At 32.4% G+C, this 22,250-nt stretch overlaps 2 protein-coding genes across 2 annotated transcripts; one reads left to right on the top strand and one right to left on the bottom strand.

The window, feature by feature from the left end:
* Positions 1-5,251: 5,251 nt before the first annotated feature.
* LOC105343648 (isochorismatase domain-containing protein 1) lies at positions 5,252-12,611 on the bottom strand. Its single transcript, XM_034482424.2, has 5 exons — positions 12,442-12,611; positions 10,821-10,868; positions 10,006-10,167; positions 6,946-7,062; positions 5,252-5,441 (listed from the first exon to the last, which is right to left on the bottom strand). Exons 1-5 carry the CDS (start codon positions 12,571-12,573, stop codon positions 5,307-5,309), a joined length of 594 nt encoding a protein of 197 aa, XP_034338315.1. The 5' UTR covers positions 12,574-12,611; the 3' UTR covers positions 5,252-5,306.
* A 6-nt stretch (positions 12,612-12,617) lies between these two features.
* Positions 12,618-21,259, top strand: LOC105319595 (protein N-terminal glutamine amidohydrolase). The gene is made up of 6 exons (XM_066079056.1): positions 12,618-12,745; positions 14,429-14,528; positions 15,792-15,845; positions 16,050-16,198; positions 19,257-19,381; positions 21,141-21,259. The coding sequence occupies exons 1-6, from the start codon at positions 12,702-12,704 to the stop codon at positions 21,242-21,244; spliced, it is 576 nt and encodes a 191-aa protein (XP_065935128.1). The 5' UTR covers positions 12,618-12,701; the 3' UTR covers positions 21,245-21,259.
* Positions 21,260-22,250: the final 991 nt, after the last annotated feature.

Genomic DNA, 22,250 nt, shown 5'->3' with positions numbered 1-22,250 from the left:
TAATTGTGATAGTTTCACAAAGGAAAGGATATTTTCAGTAAAGCATAAATTTGTCCGATATACGAGTACAAACAAAAGAAAAATATACAAGCCTGTGAGTAGATATGAATACTTCCTTTAAAAAAATGACGTAGACCTGTGTTTTTCCCCTATGTGCTATTTATAGATCCTATAAGTGTTAATGCAGAAGTAAGGGTATCGTGAATGACAAACATATTTTACTCATTATACATGTATGTATTTCAAATTAACAACTGTTAAGCATATTAAAAATCAAGTTGGATATTTAATTAGGCAAACAATATCGACCACCTAGTTCTCCGCGGACATGCGCAATGAGGTCGGTTTCGCTTTTCCTTCATCAATATTCATGAAAAGGTATATTTTCCTGGCAGGAAAATAAACAATTAAAAATCTATATCTTTGTAACGAGATGGAATTCACCATTGTAATTTACAGATTAAGGATAATTTTTATAGGTAGACAAACACATGCGTTTTCAATTCAATTCAATTCAATTCTTTATTCGCTCAAGACCAGTTCACTGGTATTTGAGGTTCAAAATCAGTATATACAAATGTACACGAATACAGTCAAGGATCACATGTACAGTAAAAGTAATAATGACAAAAAAAAAAGTTAAAATCACAATACAATAGGTTGTTAAAGTTGGTTTCTGGAAGAACAGACTTTGAATATTTTCTTAATAAATATTGACAAGTTTTTTAGTTTTTCTACATTAAAAGTATTCATGAGCTCGTTAAATTTTATAATATTTGGGTTTTCATAATATCTCTTGGGTAAAAACATTTTTCTGTCGTTTACAAAATATGTACATTCTAAAATATAATGAAATTCATCCCCAATACTATTAGAATCACACATTGTACATTTTCTTAAATGTTTTTCAATATTATGCCATCTACCTGTTTCAATGGGGAATCGATGATTACATGTTCGTAATTTTGTAAACGTGATCTGTAGATCTGTAGGTAAAATCAACAAGTACTTTTCTAAATTGAGATTTGTTTTAAAAATTCTATAATTAATACATTTTGGTGAGTTATCTACAATACTTCTCCAATCTTGTACAAATTGATTTTGTAATATTTCTTTAACTGTTGACTTAAGCCAGTTATAACTACATATTGTTTGATTTTCCCATATATATGACAACCCGCACGAGTTGAGTATATCATGTATACATTTTATCCATGGATGTATAAAAGATCCATTTTTGTAACATCTATAAAAATAACAATAGATTACATTAGTGAGTTTACAATCGTGGGCTGTCAAAACTTTTGCCCAGTACATTATCATTTTAATTTTATCAAAGAGTGACAATGGATACCTTCCAGTTTCTCCATACACCATACAATTTGGAGTACTAGATTTAAGATTAAGAATAAATTTCAAAAATTTTAAATGTACCTTTTCAATAATATCTAAATTTTCGTAACCCCACACTTCGCACGAGTAAAGTAAAATTGGGTTAATGACCTTGTCAAATAGGTCTAACTGACAATTAATTGGTAGGCTAAAATAACGTATTTTACGTAAAACACCATACAATGCCTTTGACGCTTGTTCTACTAAATGTTTTTTAGCATTATTAAATTTTCCACTTCTTGATAAAACAATACCCAAATAGCAGAATGATTTTACGTTTTCAATAGTTACTCCTTTATACAAAAATTTACGCTTTGACATTGCACCTTTTGAAAAAATGAGGATTTTTGTTTTGGCTATATTGACATTAAGTTTCCATATATCACAATAATTTGCAAACACATCTAAAGCCTTTTGTAAATCAGGCGCAGATTCAGATATTAAGACAGTGTCATCGGCATAAAAAAGTAGACAGAGTTTCAACATAGCAAATAAATCATCCTGTATTTGAAGAGAAGGACAAGTAAAACCCTCTATCTGGTTTCTTAATAAATAATCTTCCAAATCGTTAATAAAAAGAGAAAATAAAAATGGTGACAAATTTTCTCCTTGTCTTACACCTATGTTACACATAAAAAAATCTGATAAATGTTGACCAATTTTTACCTTTGATTTAATACCCTTGTACATGTTAATAATAAATCTCAAACATTTTCCATCTATCCCACTTTTAAGAACTTTCGTCCATAGTCCATCTCGCCAAACTGTATCAAAAGCTTGTTTAAAATCAATGAAGGCACAGAATAGTTTCCTCTTATTGTTTAGTGCATATTTACAAAGAAAATCAATAACAAATATATTATCTGATGTACAATAATCCTTTCTAAAACCTGTTTGCGCTTCATTGATTAAGTGTGTTTCGTCAGCAAAGGTGTTTAAACGGTCACATATTATACTAGTAAAAAGTTTTCCTAAACAACTGAGTAATGTAATAGGTCTATAATTTTCAGGCTGACTCCTGTCGCCCTTGCCTTTGTAAATTGGCTTAATTATTCCTAATAGCCAATCGTCTGGGACTAGGCCACTATCAAAAACCAAATTGAAAAAGTTTACATATAAGGGTAAGAAGGTTTCCATTGTTGTCTTAATATATTCGTTGATAACATGGTCACCGCCAGGCGCTTTATTGTTTTTTAATTTTTTTTACAGCATTCCTAATTTCTTCACAAGTTATAGACTGATTAAGAAGTGTATCATTATCTAAGTTTATGTTTATATCTATCTCTTGGTCTTCAACTGTGCCTTCGTTTGTTTTTTTCATAAACTCAAACATTAAAATAATATTTACACTAGTTTTGTCTTTCTTATTGGTACTATTTAAAATATCCCAGTATTCTTTAGGTTTCCCTTTATGGAGTTCCTTAAGCTTGTCTGAAATACTATTATTGTAGTCCTTGATGCTTTTATCCAATGTTTTCTTGTATTCTTTGCCATACATTTTAAGATTATTAAAAGTTTCATTTGATTTTTCTTTATTATATAAACGTTTTGCAATGTGGTATTTTCTTCTGGCTGTGCGACAAGTTTTATTGAACCATGGTTTATTAGCATCGTCTTGTCTTTTCTTCGGGGGAGTTTTATTTTTTAATGTCTTTCCTGCTGAAGCAATAAAAATATTACAGACTTCATTAGTGATTTTGTCTATATCGTACTGTTCTACAATGGGTTTACCTTGTAAATATTCAATATTTCTGACAGTTTCGTTTAATTTATCGCTATTGATATTATGTGCAAATTCTGTAGCTTTTCCAGACTCCCAAATGAATAAGTTTGAATCTACTTTTTCGGCTGATTGGCTACTTGATTGTTTCTCTATTGATAATTGATCCAAAAGCTCAAAAGTGATTGGACTGTGAACATCGGAGTATAAGTTACAAAAATCGTGAATAAAAAACCCATTAACTGACTGCAACAAAGACGCATTACATAATACATAATCTACAGTACTTCTATCTTTACAAGTTAACCGGTTCTCTCCGAGTCGGCCATTGACAATGAAGAGATTGTTATTCTTACACAGTTCAATCAATTTGTATCCAAAGTTATTACAGTGATCATCACAACCTGACCTTTCAAGTGAAATATTTGAGTCCAATAATATATTAACCTGTTCTAATGATTGCCGTGTTTCTTCGTCCATGTTATTATGGTTTGCTAAAAAATTATCTAAACATACATAATCTTTCAATTTGCCAGTTCTTGCATTCACTGTCATTCAAAATTGACGTAAATTATAGCGTGTATAGCTTTAAGGTATAAATCACATTTGCAGACAAGGCATGAAGTTAAAATAATGTAAATATGAGCATTAAATCATGATTTTTTGAAGTATACAGTCTCATAACTGCAGCGATGTTTGCATACAAATTTTCATAACGCGCTAACGCGCGTTACTCAATTTGTATGCACACACCACTGCAGTTATGAGACTGTATACTTCAAAAACCCATGATTCAATGCTATAATAATGTAAATGCAATTCTATATATATCAATTTTTTTTCTTCAATTTTATATGATTATTTTTTTTAATTTACAGCAGCATTTTGCAAAAACGGGCTTTTGGCGTTATCAACGAGGTCAGAACTAGAGAATTAAACTGGAACTGAACTAAAGATAGTGACCAAACGCATTTATTGTGATTCGTTATTCATCTGATTGGGAAAGGGATGAAAAGGAGTAAAGAAAACAAATGAAGAAGATTGAAGGGATTTGGAAGTTTATAAATCGACTATAAATTTTTGTTGTTGAAAATTTGAATATTGATCATATTTCTGTGAGAAAACAATAAAGATTAGACTTACTGTTAATCATTGTGAGATTGTTTTATAAGGACAGAGTTTGGGGAATATTGGTTGGATTTAATCGTTGCCCCAACATTGGGCCAACATTAAAACTGTCAATCTACTGACAATGGGCCAACGTCACGCCAGCGTGTTGGTGCAATGTTGCGTCGATGAGCAAAATTACATTGGGCCGATGGTATTTTCCGACATCGGGCCCACATAAATGATAACATCGGGCCAACGCTGGGCCAATATAAGCTTGCTATCTGGGGGTAGCTATACATAGAAAGATACGTCTCTGCAGGAGATTAATTGATAATCCGCAAGTAATATACGATACAGACAAAGAACCCCGCCATGAATCTCATAATTAATCAATGGTTTTTGAGGAATCGCCATTATTTGACGTCAAATAAGGAGGCTGTATAAATAGCCACTATACAATTACACATCATTGCTTGTGAACCCCAAACATTCTCAAACTTATGCATATTCATACTTACTGGGAATTTGACGTATGGACCCAAATTTACGAGAGAAAAGAAAGCTCACTTTAAGTGATCTTAAAGGAGAATATCTACTACATAGAAGGCCTTTAAGGGAGGTAAACTGGCTATCAAAGGGGGAAATCTTACCATAATATACATATATAGTCAATTTTCAGTTGGGGAAAATTTAAAGTGTTAATTTTTATTATGAGACAGAGCTAGGGGAAAAGACGATATAAAACCTGCAAATGAGAAATAGCATCAAGAAACAATATTTTCGGGTTTCTTTAATATTCAGAAACAAATATTTCAACATATTGTTTCACATCAATGCATATTCACATATTCACTAAAAATAATTATGATTTACACAATTATGGCATTGCAGCTAATTAATGGTGTACAACTGTTATAAATTGCAATTAACATTAATTATTTTATTTTATTAATTTATTAACAATAATGAAATGAAACAAAAACTTGTAGGCTTAAAGTAATTATTGCATTCATGTTTTTGATGAATAGATATAAAAAATAAATGATAAACAAAATTAACCATTTGTTCATTATACAACATCTGTCTATAAGCCTGAATCCGGAGCAGTTTTCATAATGAGCCTTTGAATTGCTTTAAAATGCTGATGTTCTTTATCACCAATTAACTGAAGCAAAATGGCGTCACTGGTTGTCACAAAGGCTCCACTCTGCCGAAATCTCTGGAAAATAAAAACAAAAGACATACCTAAGTACCATAACTCTTTAAATACCTCTGTCAGAGGGTCTCATTTTTGCATTCTAAGCTTCATTTTGGAGTCTAGACCCAAATTCTAATTTTATGTTTATTATATATTATTATATATTCATAATAAAATGGAAAGGGGGGGGGGGGGCAAAAGTCCGGAAGAATCTCGGATTATTAGTATACCCAAGCTCTGGTAGCCTAAAATATAAACTTCTGGTAAAAAGACACCTGCAGACCTTTAATGATCAATCTTCTATAATACATTATTCAGTTTTATGTATAATGCACACAATATGCATACAATTTATTTCTATAAGCATACAACGCACAGAAAATTAAAGAAGATGTCCTAAAATATGGCAGCAATTGGTTACCCGAGTGACTAAAGTGAACTACCGGGTAAATAATTACTTGTTCACCATGTATACTGCCTCATTTGTCATCTCCCCCCTTTAAAAAAAAACAAACAAAACCCCTGCCCCATGGGCAGTGAAGATCACAATTTAAGAGCATTACAACAGAACGTTATGTACATAACAACAATATATTATCTAATTTATCTCCTACGACTGTGAAAGTACAGGAGAAAATATGATAAAATTTAACACATTTTCACTATGTTGCCATATTGGCCCTACACGAGAGAGAGAGAGAGAGTCCTAAACCCCTGACCCAGAGGCCATGAATTTCTAAATTTTCATAATATCATAAACACCTGCTATGGGTGAAGAGAAGACAATTTTATAAGATTAAACACATTTTACTATATGGCCATATTAGCCCCGCCCTTGGGCTTGAACCACCAACACAGGGGCATGAATTTCACAATTTTGGTAAAGGGCTTTCTGAAACAGCAGATGCATGCATTCAGTTAACCTCCCCCTGCTGAAGAGCAGACGATATTCTAAGATTAAATACTTCTTCACTATATGGACATATTAGCCTCGCCACGCTTTCAAAGTAATGCTAGTGATGTGAAATGCCACAAATTTAGCATTATAAGTAATGGTAATGTAATGCATTACTTTCCAAAGTCTAGTGTAATGCTGGCATTACATTGCATTACATTGCATTACTTTTCTTATTTATGCATGATCATTTCTAAAATCATGAATTTATGATGAATTGAATAAGTGACATTGTATTTGATTTAAAATTATAAATGTAAAGAAGAAAGAAATAATCCTTTTGACAAAAAAAAAAAAAAATAAAAATCCATTTTTGAACTGTCAATATTACTAGCTATAATTTTCAAGAAAATAACAATGTTCAGTTGTTAATGCAGAACAGCGAATGGAAACCAATAGGTCACCTGAGTGACTCGTGTGACCTAATGAAGTATTTCGTACAAAATATGTCAAAAAAAAATAATATAGTCAATAGCATTTTTGTAATGGGATAGAATTAAAGTTTCCAATATACAACTAGAATCCTAGTTTCTAAAATCTTGAGTGATGTGCAAGTATATATTGACAAACCTCAAAAGCAAATGTTCTGTCCATCTGTGTTCTGGAAGAGCAAGCGTCGGCCACAATGTGAACTTGGTATCCTCTCCCCAGTAAGTCAATCACCGTCTGTTGGATGCAAACATGAGTCTGGAATGAAAAAATGTATTCATATACATGCACTCTTTGTTCTTCACTTTTCTAAATAATGAAACCCATGTGTCCAAGTGGGCGACCACCATACCCTTTCACATACAACCACTGTCTATCATGGGGATTGAACTCGAGTCGCAGCGGTAATAAGTGAGTGCATTGTCCACTGCGCTACTTGGACACCCAAGAATTTAGAATCTACATTATTTAAGGATGCTTGACATGTTTCTTTTATATTTCTATGTTAAACTTTGAACCCATCCAAAGGCCCTAGTATTAATGCTGGGGTCATGATTTTAACAACTTAGAATCTACAATAGCCAAGGATGTATGTATATGTATGGTAATATCCCAAACTATTGCATTGTAGTTCTTGAGAAGAAGATTTTAAAACATTTTCCTATATAAGTTAAACTTTGAACCCTGCCTGAGGCCCCAGTTTCTGTTCAGGGGCCACGATTTTTACAACTTACAATCTTTACTATATATACACATGTACAAGCTTTTGTGAAAATATTGGCATTTCTGGTGCAGTGGTTCTTGAGAACAGGATTTTCAAACATTTTTCCTATGTAATTTTATGTTAAACTTTGAACTGTGCCTGGTGTCCCAGTTTTGGTCCAGGGTCATAATTTTTACAATTTAGAAACTTCACTATTTGTACAAGCTTTTGTGTAAATATTGGCATTTCTGGTGCAGTGGTTCTTGAGAAGAATATTATTAAACATTTTTCCTATGTATTTCTATGTTAAACTTTGAACCCCACCTAGGGCCCCAGATTTGGTCCGCAAGGTCACAATTTTTTAAAATTTAGAATCCTTACTATAAATACAAGCTTTTGTTTAAATATTGGCATTTCTGGTGCTGTGGTTCTTGAGTTGAAGATTTTCATGGAAACACACCCTATACTCACTGTTTAGCAATTAACTCCCTTTTCGAAAAGGTTTAGCCCTTTTTAAAGCGCTAAGCATAGCTCAGCGCTTTATTGTCGTTAGACTTCTATTTCCGGTGCAAGGAATAACTGCCCTCTATGAGCAGAAATATACATCATTTAAACTGGTAAGAGGTATAGGGAACCAGTTATCTGGGTGACGGAAATGGCCGAGTGGATACGATTGGTTTGCGGGGCTTACGTACATCAGCACGAGATGCTACGCAGTGATGAAAAAATATCGTGCGTATTCAGAAGCTAAAATATAGAAAAATAAAATCGATTTTTTGCAAGAAAATGTCAAAAACTGTGATATATTACTGTTCAAAAGGTATAATTTGTGATTTTAACATATCTTTTTGCGAATTCGTAGTTTTGTTATATTACTGCGAATGAATACATCGAACACATCATCTTCAGAAAGTAACATATATTTAAAGAAATCTGGCATTCGATACTTTAAATTGATATTCATTAAACATAAACCAAAATTGCAATAAGGCTCATTTCCGCCTACGCTTGCACACAGTAAATTTTCTTAGAACCAAGCTAGGTTAGCGCTTTTCAGTACTTTCAGTACTTTGATTTTTTTTAACAATTTAGAATCCTCTCCCCATAAGATGCTTTGTACCACATTTGGTTAAATTTTGCCCAGTGGTTTTAGAGAAGAAGTAAAAAATGTGAATTCAGCATAAACGTACAACTCAATTATGGCCACAAGCTAATGGGAAAGTTGAGAGGCAAAATAGATCCCTTATGAAAAGGATAAAAATTGCACAGAGTGAAAAAAAGAACTGGAAGGAGGAACCTGATGCTGTACCGATCAGTGCCACATTCAGTTACTGGAATCAGTCCAGCGGAGTTGATGTTTGGAAGGAAGATTCGAACCAAAATACCGCAAGTGTGTGAATTTCACAATGATGATTTTGAAGTTGGTGACAGGAATTTAGAGCTCAAAGAAAAAGAAAAGAATACAGCGCTATGAAATGCGGAAGTACTGAATCCAAAATCCCACCTAGAGATAAAGTTCTTGTGAAGCAAAAACAAAACCATGACAAAATGACTCCAACTTTCCGACCAGAGTCGATGACAGTGAAGGCCAAATATGGGAACACATTGTGTCCTAATTCCCTAAAAAGTTTTGAGAAATTCTGTGCAGCAGTTTAAGAGGAGTACTGCCAACTAACTGTTTAAACATTCAATAAATGACCAAAAATAATTGTGCAAAACATACAAAATTCTAAGAGGTACAATGTATACTGGAGCCTGAATTTTCCAGTAATATGCATATCTACACATTATGCCCTAGTTCCCTACAAAGATTCTGAAAATTCTGTTCAGCAGTTTAAGGGGAGTTGTGCTTACAAACTCTTCAGCACTACATTTAGTAAATGGACAAAAGTTGAAGTGCAAAAGGCCAAAAACTTCTGGAAAATAATAGAACTGAAATTTTCTGGTAAAATGCACATCTACAAATTGTGTCCTTACTCCCAACAAAGATTCAGGAAATTCTGTGCAGTGGTTTAAGAGGAGATGTGCTTACAAACTCTTCATTAATACATTCAATAAATGGTAAAAGGTCAAAGTGCAAAAATTCCAAAATTCCTGGAAAACTAATGGAACCAGAATTTCCTGGTACATGTAATATGCACATCTACACATTGTGTCCTAAAGGCTAAATCCCTACAAAGTTTTGGGAAATTCTGTTCAGGGGTTTATATAAGTTGTATTACAAACTGTTCATTAACACATTCAATAAATGGCTACAAGTCATAAGTGCAAGATTTATAATTCCTGGGAAAACAATGGAACCGAGATTTTCTGGTAATCTGCACTTTGTGTCCTAAATCCTTACAAAATTTCAGAAAATTCTATGCAAAAATTCAAAGGACTTGCACTTACAAAAAAAAACCCAAAACTAATGGACGGACTGACTGACTTAATGACAGATAGGTCAATAATCTGTCTTTTACAATCAATCCATGAATATCACATGATCAATAAATTACCTCAATTCCAAACAGAACAACATGTTGTATTGCTTGGTTTGACTCCAGCTGGCTTATGACCTCAGGAATCAACATCGTAAATTTCGTTTTACTGAAGCGTGCCTGGCCTTCTTTCAATTTTTCCTTTAGTTCTGGTACAGTTTCTCCAAGCCCTTTGGGATACTGCAAAAGATTAAATATGTTTAGCAAGAGAGACTGAATAACAATAATACCCATTTTTGTTTAAGAGTTTTGCATGTACATGTACATAATACAGTGTGAACACTTTTGGCTTTTTTTTTTTTTTTACATAAACTAGATATTAATTTTGGTAATATATACTTTGAGAGTATTATAAATGTCCTTTGTATATGGAAATATTACTCAGGTAGGTTATGAAAGCATATGATTGTGCAATCTTACATATTATTTTGACTGTAACATATTCCTGAAATCAGATAACCGTTTCACAATTTAGATTTCTCTTACCATAGAGATGTCAAGAAATAATTTAGTTCAAAAGCTGGTATTTTTTTTTCATAAATTATCAGAAATCAAAATCCTAGCAATATGCATACCTCTGATATAAGTACAATTGATCTGCAAAAGAACAACTTCCTATCTTGAAAACTCTAGGAGTTATCCATACAATAAGGGTACCATTTTCACCATATCAATAACCAGATTTTTTTTCATCGGAAAACCCAGTTAATTAGAAAAGTAATTCTTTATGGACAAAGCATGTTGCAAAACACACAATGATGGACGAAGACACAATTGCAATTGGTCACCGGAGTGACTCAGGTAATTTTATAAGTAAAATACCAAAAACTTACTTGCTCTGTAACAATCAAGGGAATACTAAGAATTGTTGAAGCCTCAACCTGAAAAATAACCATCCATTATTAATTGATAATCAATTATAAATTTTTTTTTTAAAAATAGGTAATCACAGATTACAAAGCTCACAGAGACGAGGCATCACCTTTATGAGACGACCTTTATCATACTATATGAAAATCATGGTTAATGATCTTGGATATTCAAGGATACTGTTTTGACACAATATCATATGTTAAACAGTAGTATGATCATATGTTCATTTCATATGGTATTATAAGATACAATGTTTATCAATACAAAAATATAAAAAACAATATTGCATCCTATGATCTTTACAATATATTATCATATTATACTGTAACAATGTAATAAATAATAATGCAATATGATATTGTTACATATGATATGACACTGTATCATGTTATTCATTAATTGTATTTGATCACATAATATATTTCATAAAAAAAATATATGATACAATATAATACAATATTACAGTATTATATGATACAATATTATATTACTGTACTTAATACATCACAGTATTGTAACATACGATATTGAATAATATAGTATGATATTGTATTGTATGATATTGTTTCATATTTGATACATATGAAATTGCATCATATGATACAATATAATTTGATAAAACATACAATATCATATGATACAATATAAAATCATAAAATAAAATATTATATATAACAATATGATATAATACAATTAAATGTTATTAATATAATTGTATATTATATAAACCGATATCAAATTATACAATATCGTGCTTACCTTTAAAATACTCAACGTATCATTTGGAAATTCAAGCTATTCCCATTTTAATAATTACTACTAACATAATTATGATATTATTTACAATGCCGTCATTTAAAAAAAGCCTACTGTAATAAATATAAGAAGCTAGAGGCCGATCTCACTGCACAGCTTACTATGATGTCATCTGCCTCTTGATGACACATGGCATTAACGAAAAGTATGCTATCAATATCAGTTTTAAAACAATGAAAATTAGTGATTATAGATCAAGGGAATGAATTAGAGGAATTTTTCGCAAAATATTGTTTTTAATACACATGTATTCTATATCTAAATTATCAATTAAAAAAGATAAAACATTAATTTCTCATGTGAACTGCTTACAGGTTATTATAATTAGTATTTAAGATTGTTTTGAATTCGATTTCTTTTATGACTGCCAGTTTTCAATAACGTGTAAATCTACCTGTGTTGCTGTCTTCAACACCAATATTTTGTTTGCTTAGGTACAAAACAGAGAAATATAGCATTTGACAAAATCGTGACCTTTAATGGTTAGGGGGAGAGTCTCCCACTTATGCTTTGAAAGGTAAACTGCATGTAACGTTATAACGCATTCCGAATTGAATAAAAATGTATGACTCCCGTTTTGGTATATATGTAAAATAGGTATTGACCACCAATTAGGATTCAAACCACCTGGTCTGTGTCTGTCCAATACTCAAAAGAGAATATGCCGACACTGTCCAAAATTGAATATGGGCGTATATTTCAAGAGATAACCATAAACGTACTGTATAACGTTAACGTTACAGAGGCTAAACTATACAGACATACCAATTTTTCTGCAATCTCTAGAATCTCTTTGAAATATTTAATAACAGGCCTAAATTTTTCTTGGATGTCACACATGAAAAATATGGCATTTTCAGGTTTTATATTTCCCAGTTTAAGTGACTGTGAAGCCATTTTCTACACGAGGATGCAAACATTATGACATCATGAAAACGCTTCGATAGCATAGGATTAAATACAAAGCGCGCTAAGGACTCAGATTTCAATGATTGGAAAGTGAAACTGAAAGTTAATAAATTGAAATGGAATTTAGGAAAGAAGACTGCACATATACGTCTTGTTACTGGTTTGTCCTTTGAAAATCTTTATAGAACTACTTATTTTTAAATAATAACTTTTGACAATGTCAAATAATACATATGACATTTGTATGAATTCCTTAACAGCTGTGATTTGTTTACATTCGCAACGATCCTTCGGGACACAGGAACTTAATTGTGCAGAAGAAATCAATGTATTGAAAGTACTGGAAAGCAGTTAGCAAGCTTGTTTTCAAGCTATCAGACTAAAATCAGATCCTCGATCCGCTTCTTGTTTTTCTACTGCCGTTCTACGAGTGTGTAGCGATCTATGGATTTGATTTTAATCAGATTGGTTAAGTCGTGACCCCCAGACTATAAATAATACTTTTGCCCCTTGAGGGATTCAAATTTTAACATAGAGATATGTAGGGATAATGTTTAAAAAATCAAGAACTACAATTCTAAAATTTGTGAGAGTACTAAGCTGATTCCTTATAATTGTTAATTTTTTTAGTCTCAAGAACTATGTATACATGTACGATGCTACAGTTTGTGAGACTACTATGCATTCCAAACATCTTAAGATAGCGTGGATTCGAAATTGTTAAAATCATTTTTATATTTTAAAAAGTCTCCAAATAAAAAAAAGAAAACTTTGTGATAAGTTTATCGGTTAGTTATTTTGAATTTCGATCCCAACATCAATGAGTTTCGCTTAATCGGGATCGAAATAGGATATTCTTGGTCTCATTTGATGTGTAATATAACTGTAAATACATACACGCCAAAGAAGCTCTGATGAATTTTTTAAGTAAAAAAAATGTTTCTGAAAATTAAAATTGTTAGTGTTTTTTTGTATTGATAAAATCCAAAGCATCACAAATACATATAGTCAAATAAAGAGCTCATCAATCAATGACAGTTTTCAAAGAAATTAGAATTTACAAGAATGCAAAATTTTAGAAAAATTGCAAATTTGAACTGATCCTTGGGGTGGGGTGGGGAAATATTATAATAGCAATTTAGTGAGCTTGTATGTTGGGGTCTCTTGTTTAGTTTGTCTTTGATCCTAACAAAAAGTTAAACGTGAGATGCAATTTACTTTAATTGATGCCAAACAATCATACATAGGACTTACTGTGCAAACGACTATGACATCATTTGATTGTATTTTGATTAAGAGTGTACCTGTAGCCTTTGATTATTTGAGGTCAGAGGTTAGATGTCATACCCGTGAATTGTGTCAGCAGCATATTTACCCTTTACGTAATCGGGATCGTTTTATCTTCATGGTTCTTGCGAGAGCATGAAACGAAGCCATGTGTAGATACCAGGGAATAATTGAACCAGTTTACTGACACCAAAATATTCGTAGAATCAATGTGCAACTGGTTGAACGTTTCTCTTTAAACACAGCTTGCTTCGCCCATCCGTATACATGTATCAGTAATAAGTTTTCTTTTAGTTTACCGTCATTTGAGAGAAATGTATTCACAGTGGACTATTTGAAATACATGTACTTTATATTTAAAATTTGCCATAATTGTAAATTCATTATGTGCGCAATATTAGTTGAATCTATGAAGTGATCAATTCATTACTAAAAATGCATATTAAGATTATTGCGTATAAGGTGAGTCGCTAAAAATTCATTTTGTGTTTATAGGTTTTCATCTGTTATATCATTGTTACTTGTTATTAAAATTCTACGAAATGTTTCTTTTTAGTGAAGAAAACGTTTGGTGTCTATGTGATTCAATAAAGAGCAAGATTCCCGGAGCGATCCAGAATTGCTATTGCGTGTTTATATCAAACAAACGAAGAGCTGTATGTAGTTGTGTGTTGTGATTTTAAACAGGGCTAACACTGGGCTCAAAATATTGTGTCGCAACCTTTTGCGCATTTAACTTTAATTTTCCTATCAAATTATTTATCATCAAACCAGAATGTACTTTTTACTTTAATCTTAATTACCATGAATTTGTTTTGATTGTGAATATTGACAAATTTCTATTTGTAAGCATTTTAGATTGTTAGATCTTTCAAAATTCTTTATATACACGTCAATTTTCTTTTCTTGTTACATGTGCACGAAATTAAAGCCAAATGCATATCTACGTAGAAAGACAACTTTTATTTGTACTTTTAACTGATTAAGTTTACAGAATATTAATGTGACCCAAATTTTTAGATCAACACACTGGTTTTCCGATCGATTCATATCGCCCCTTTCTGAAATTTAGGATGTAATACACAATTAGTAATGTCTGTTCTTAGCGCGTTTTAAAAAAAGTTCATTTAAAATGGCTTTATTATTATAAGTATAATAAGTAATTAAGAATAGCCACGAAAGAAAGTATAAAAGTTCAAAGAGTTGGCCAAAAAGTCAATAAGCATAATGTGTATAGACTGGCATTGAGTTTATGACAATGTACATTTACATGTTTTTCGTTTAGCTGCTATAGTCAGTATAGCTCCCGGTCTGAAAAAATTCGGATGGCGGATGGACGCCCTGGGAGCTACGGCTCCGTACTGCAATTTCATGACTTTATGGCCCACAGAAATTGCGTAATTTTAGGACTAATTAATCTCATTTTCACACAAATTCTGTAAAAATAAAAAACATCAGTACCAATTAAATTCCTCAAGCAATTTACTACAGTAACTGATATTTTCACTTTACTTGCCTCAGACTTTCTCTTAAAATCGCTTACTGTCCTCGGAAAATAAAGTATGTTAAATTCACGTGCAGATCGAAAGTCGCCATTTTTACATGTAAACAAACTACACGACTTTACTTTACGGAGCTGGTGATGGTGTTTAAAAGAATATCAGAGGCAAGTAAAGTGACAATATCTGTAGTAAAATATTCGAGGAATATTTGAAATCAAATATTTGTACAGAATGTGTTCGGGTATAAGATTAATCAGTTCAAAACTAGCACAATTTTTTGGGCGCCGTAAATTGCAACTTCTTAAATGTAGCGTTTGAACTGTAGCTCCAAGGTCGTCCATTCGATTTTTTTCAGACCGGGAGCTATAGATCTACAGTAAGTATAACGATATATCATTTTTTTTCTTTTGAATTAAGATCCCACTTTGGAAGCAGAAAGCAAGTCGCAGACAAGATGGTCAAGTTATATGGGTCAGTTTGCATAAGTATTTATTTCATCATCTACACCAATTTGGGTTTTAAATTTTAAAATTATATACACATTATGCAATTAATGGAAATAGTGCCCATTTAATAATTTTAAAAAAGTAAGAAAGTTGATATTTCATTTGAGACTAAAATGAAATTATTAGCTGTGTTTGATAATGTTTTTTAACCTATTATTGATTACATTAGGATTACCATGTGATATTCCTGTACGAACCCTCAGAATCTAATACAATAGTATATGACTTGGACACCACCTTAACATTTCCTTGTGACTTTAGAAGATATTACGAGGAATCTATTAAAGACGAAAGATGTTTAAAACCAGAATACCACAGGTACATCAAATTTAAAAACAATTCAAATTTGATTATTCAGTATATTCAGTGTATTAAGCCATTCACATGGCCTAAGGGCCATATTCGTCTGTGTTCTTTCATATGTAAAGATTATATGAAGTTATTTTTCCTATATGTTATACAAAGTCTATGAAATTGTAATTATTGTCATAATTATCTTGCATGAGTTTTTTTTAGTTTTGTTAGTAAACGTCCGTAAGATATAGATGTTGTGCTTTAGAATTCATAAAAGATTCCGTGTAATTTACTGGACAAAGACAGAAGCACCTGACGTTATATAGTTTTCTCATAATAAAAATATATTAATACCTTCTACCTAAGAAAGATACATATACACATCGCCGATATTTTGGAACTGTTTAAAACTTTCACATCAGCTGGAAGTGACCGTTTACGTCTCCCTGTCAGTCCCTCAACATCTGAGTTTACTTAAACAATAAAATGCTTTCTTTGGTGATTCATTCGGGATATGAAGGTAGCGACATTGCAGAAAAAATACATAACCCGCGTTAGCGGGTTATGTAAAAAAAATTCTGCAATGATCGCTACCTTCATAACCCGCATGAATCATCAAAGAAAGTATTTTATTGTTTATATTAACATCACTCTTCTAACAAATCAATAAATTAATTGTGAAAAGTAAGTAAAATTCACTAAATTACTGTTTAACGTACATAAGTACGTTATCTAAAAGAAACAGCCAAATCGTCTCCTGTGAGACTTTGAGTCTGACATCATCATGATTATTTCGTGCAGTCCGTGATGTTTTGTAGGTCGCTGTAGGTTTTGACCAATCGATAAACAGGGCGTGTCAATTTCAGACCTGTCATTTCTTCTCAAGTTTCAGCCGCTGTATATTTCGACCAATCGATAAACGGGGCATGTAGATTTCAGCCTGGTCGTTTCTATAGAGCTATGAATTAACTATAAGTTTTCGTAAGAAATAGTGGGGGTAATACTTGGTAGATGTAAATATAATTGATTCAACCAAAATGGCGCATTACACCTGTCACCTGTAAGTGAATAATTAAACTAAATCTGCACGTGAAGACTTATGGTCCATGGGTCTGTAGTCAAGAATTGTATATTTATGTTCGCTTCCTCAGCGACATTGCAGAAAAAATACATAACCCGCGTTAGCGGGTTATGTAAAAAAATTTCTGCAATGATCGCTACCTTCATAACCCGCATGAATCATCAAAGAAAGTATTTTATTGTTTATATTAACATCACTCTTCTAACAAATCAATAAATTAATTGTGAAAAGTAAGTAAAATTCACTAAATTACTGTTTAACGTACATAAGTACGTTATCTAAAAGAAACAGCCAAATCGTCTCCTGTGAGACTTTGAGTCTGACATCATCATGATTATTTCGTGCAGTCCGTGATGTTTTGTAGGTCGCTGTAGGTTTTGACCAATCGATAAACAGGGCGTGTCAATTTCAGACCCGTCATTTCTTCTCAAGTTTCAGCCGCTGTATATTTCGACCAATCGATAAACGGGGCATGTAGATTTCAGCCTGGTCGTTTCTATAGAGCTATGAATTAACTATAAGTTTTCGTAAGAAATAGTGGGGGTAATACTTGGTAGATGTAAATATAATTGATTCAACCAAAATGGCGCATTACACCTGTCACCTGTAAGTGAATAATTAAACTAAATCTGCACGTGAAGACTTATGGTCCATGGGTCTGTAGTCAAGAATTGTATATTTATGTTCGCTTCCTCATATTTATGCTACACATCAAGATATTTCTTGAATTTTGGAGAAAAAAAGCTGATAATGCATACGTATTGATGCACGACACACACTGGTGAACGAAAATGGATCGCTATATGTTACAAATAAGGTTTTTGAAATATATCCATATTAAGGCTAAAGTCTTTGTCCCATGTTCTTGTTTTCACACTTCTTTAAATATTATTTATAAATTTCTTTGTGGTGTCCAAAATCATAGGTTCTTGCGGACAAGATATCTCCCCCATCCCAATTTTTAAAGCGCTAAGCATAGCTGCAGCGCTTTTTTGTCGCCAGATTTCTAATCCTACTTCCACTTTCGTTTGCGCATTTCCGAAATACCGCCACCTACTGGTGGATGCTAGAGAAGTCGTACCCTGGAGAAGTCGTACTCGGGAGAACTCATAACTATGCAGTAGGGAAAACTTAATATCTTCAAGTTATCCTGCATGCAGATACATTTGTTCTAAAATTTTAAAATCAATCATGATCTTTGTAGACATGCAGATTATTATAATTTGTAAATTGGAAACTTTGATTTACAGTCAAATTGATAATAAATATTATGCTTCAAAAATAGAGAAACACTTACATTAATTGCTTACATTAAATGCTGTGGTTATGATTTTTTTTAAAGTCATCAGCATTCTGTTTTCACTGTAACACGACAGCATGCATTAATCATTAAAAAGATTTGTGTATTCTATAACTATGGCATATCCAAATTCTATATCATTTCAGAATTCTGAGTACGTGAATTTTTGCAATAACGAACAAACCCCGATTCAAATATGATTCTTTACATAACATTCGGTATAATTAAACACTTCCTTTCCGGCTTAGCGCTTTCCAGTACTTTCGGTACTTTGATATTTTGATCCTTCGAGTAGATTCCATTTAAAAGATATAAAAAATATTAGTAATAAATCTATTTTCATTTACCCCCTCTTTTATATACTTTGAAAATAATCCATTACAAAGAATTTTTTTCAAAAATCACAAATACTAGTATACAAAAATGTGTCTGAATCATTTTTGAAAACTTTTCAACATTTCTGCTGACCATTGCTGAAATATCTGGACTATTCTAAATATTGCTGAAATTCAGATGTGCAATGGTCACAGTTTCAAAATACTAAAGCTGTATGTATAGACGTGTTTATAATACATTGAAATTTCAAGTTCTATAGTCCCTGTAGTCTGTTTGAAAAAAGTCATCGAAACTTTTTTTGAAATAGTAGTGAATATAATATAGTCGACAAATTCTTTGTTGAGCCACAATATTATGCATTACAGAATGTTTCGAGTAATACCAGCAGAAGAGTTTTTACAGACTTTCGCATCAGACAGGTCCCATATGTTGACTCCAGAGGGTCACTGGATGGCTCCACCCCCCACATATCCACCCATAAAAACAAAAGGTATTGACATTAACACAAGGGCCAATGAGATTGAAAAAGGGTATTGAATATCTACTTAAGGTCAAGATCTAGATATAGTAAACGAACAGAATTATGAAATCTGAGAATCCGATATGAATTATTTCAGTGATTTTTCAATAACAAAAGCTTGGATAAACACATAATTTAAACTTAATATTAAAATTAAAAGAGGTTTTGTTCTTTGAAAGAATTTCCGAAGTATCCGTGTCATCTATAACTGTTGTGCTGCCTTATATCGCGTGCACATCGAACACACGTGTCGTTCATATAGAGTGCGTAGCGTCTATAATATCATATTGTAGACCCGAGTCACACTACATCCAACATAGATTAGTGACAGTAAATCCAACGAAACATCGTTTTTATCAGTTTCTCGATATCAATTTGTTTTTTGAAGGCAATAGACCTTACACTATCTGCTACAGTGTATGCTTTGCGCATGTGCGATGTTGTTCCAGTAGGACACATAAAAACGTTCTACAATATTTTTAGCTCACTGAGATTAAGTCGGAGAGAACTTGTGCTAAACCAACGGTGTCGGCGTCCGAACCTAGTTAAAGTTTTCGAAATAGTTCCTGTAGCTTAGTTATTACTTGCCCTATATTCACCAATCTAGCATAAATGGTGCATACTGTAAATCAATTATTATTCGCGACAACTTTATATCGCGATTTCCCTGAGATTATCTGGTTCGCAGCGACGAATTTTCGCGACCAATCCTTTTTTATTAGGGTTATATGGTAAATTTATACTGGTCCGCGGCAATGAGGCTTTCGCGAACCTCGCAAAAATTTCTCGCAAACGAATAAAAGTTGGTTTACAATATATGGGCCTACTTTTGCACTTTAAATACTAGTACTTGGATGCTGAATCTGTGCAATGAATTTCAGATGTTGGAAGAGATTAGGGTTTTTGAAACAGGTTAAAGTTTTTGGAGTATGTGCCCTATGATAGCTGGAGGTCTGTAGCTCCCGGTCTGAAAAAATTCGGATGGACGAACTGGGAGCTAAAGTGCTACGCATTGAAAAAATTGTATATTTATTGCGCACTAAAACGTGCGCTAGTTTTGGACTGATTAACCTTATTTATACGTAATTCTGTGAAAACAATTAGTATCATTAAATTTCATGCAATTTACTTCTCATATTGTCATTTTACTTGCCTCTGATAGTCTTTTAAACACCATCACAAGTCCGAAAAGTGAAGTGATGAAATTTGTTTACATGTAAAAATGGCGACTCTCGATCTCGTTGTAAATTTTCCGGGGTCGGTAGCCTGTTCCGGAGAGAGTCTGGGGCAAGTAAGGAGATAATTCAGTAGTAAATTGCATGAGAAATTTATTGGTACTAATTGTTTTTACAGAATTTGCTTATAAACATCTAAAATAACAAATTCGGTAATTAGTGACTAATTTTCCTTTCATTCTTCAAATTTTACAGTTCAAAACATAATTTTTCATCTAGTATGCTTAAAAATTAAGCTCGGTTGCACCTTATCTTACCATCATCATCGAAATGATTTGTATTTTAAGTTTCACAAAATTCAAGACTCCTTTTCCCCTGTACATGGGACTGACACTGGTCCAAAAATTTAATGACTCTAAGTTTAATGCTTCATTGCATTTATACATTTATAAAAAAAATAATTATGTTTCTATTTTAAAGGCAAACTATACCAAAAAACCAATATTAGAAAGTGCCTAAGCATTCAATTTATTCAATTTCTTTTTTTTTTTTAGAAAGTTCCAACAACATACAAGAATTCATATCCATGGACAAAAATAATCATGGCGATGTTCTCAGTTTGAATGAATTTTTGGAGAGGTTTCTTGAGAAACAATAAAGAAAAGACAGGTTGCTTCTTGTGAATTATGTGTTCCTAAAAGTCTTACCTAAAGATGTCACTCGTATAATGTAATTCTGGAATCTTATTAAGATTGTAGAATTACAATCGGGTAAGCAATCGGGTATAATGCATCTTTAGGGTAAAAATCAAAGATTGCACTTGGGTAGGATGCATTTTTGAGGTGAAAAAAAACACTGATATTTACAATGTAAATATCATGAATCTTGCCTCTTAGGTTCTTATATTTTTAGATATTGAACATGTATTTTGTTTATCCTGCAACAGAAATATATTGGGTTGATAAATCTAATTGAGGGCGAGGCGAAGTCGAGCACGATTTCAAATTAAATATAGGTACCGGGATTACTTTTCCCGTGTTTCAATGTAGAAAGTCAAAATATTGTTTTATTTTCTACATAATAAGGAAGATTGACCGGATACAGCTTTGGTCATTGGTTTAGGAAATTAATTTAATAATGTTTCTATTGATCGACGTATCAAAGGAAAAATTGACCGGAAAACTTTGAGACGTCGATCAATAGAAAAGTTATTAAATTCACTTCTTATCATTTAATAAAACATTTTTAAACCATTAAATTTGAGGTGTCAGTCACTGATCAAAAACGTAAATAATTTAAACGAAGCGGCGCGTATGAATACAAAACAACAGCAACAATATTCCAAATGAATGCGCCTTCAGCTGTTGCAGAGCTATTGAGCTGAATTTAATGGATTTAACACAAGTAGAGAGTTAAAATCTGATCCAACTGAATTGAAAAACGAAAGGGAAATACATGCGATTTTGGTGATGTTTTACACTGTGCACAAAGATTCGTTAAAATTGGTTATATTTACATTCTACTGTGTTTTTCTATTAAATTCTGTGAATTTTATATGCCTCTAACCGATCACGTACGTGTGTTCATTTAAAACTCATCGTTACCAATTTGAACAGCAGTGTTACCGTAAAAGTGTATACCATAGGCCTGTATGTTCGTTATGA

The sequence above is a fragment of the Magallana gigas genome, chromosome 3, assembly GCF_963853765.1.
Source record: "Magallana gigas chromosome 3, xbMagGiga1.1, whole genome shotgun sequence".
Lineage (NCBI taxonomy): Eukaryota > Metazoa > Mollusca > Bivalvia > Ostreida > Ostreidae > Magallana > Magallana gigas.
The sequence above is the reverse complement of the archived record's forward strand: the minus strand, read 5'-3'. Positions and strand labels throughout refer to the sequence as shown.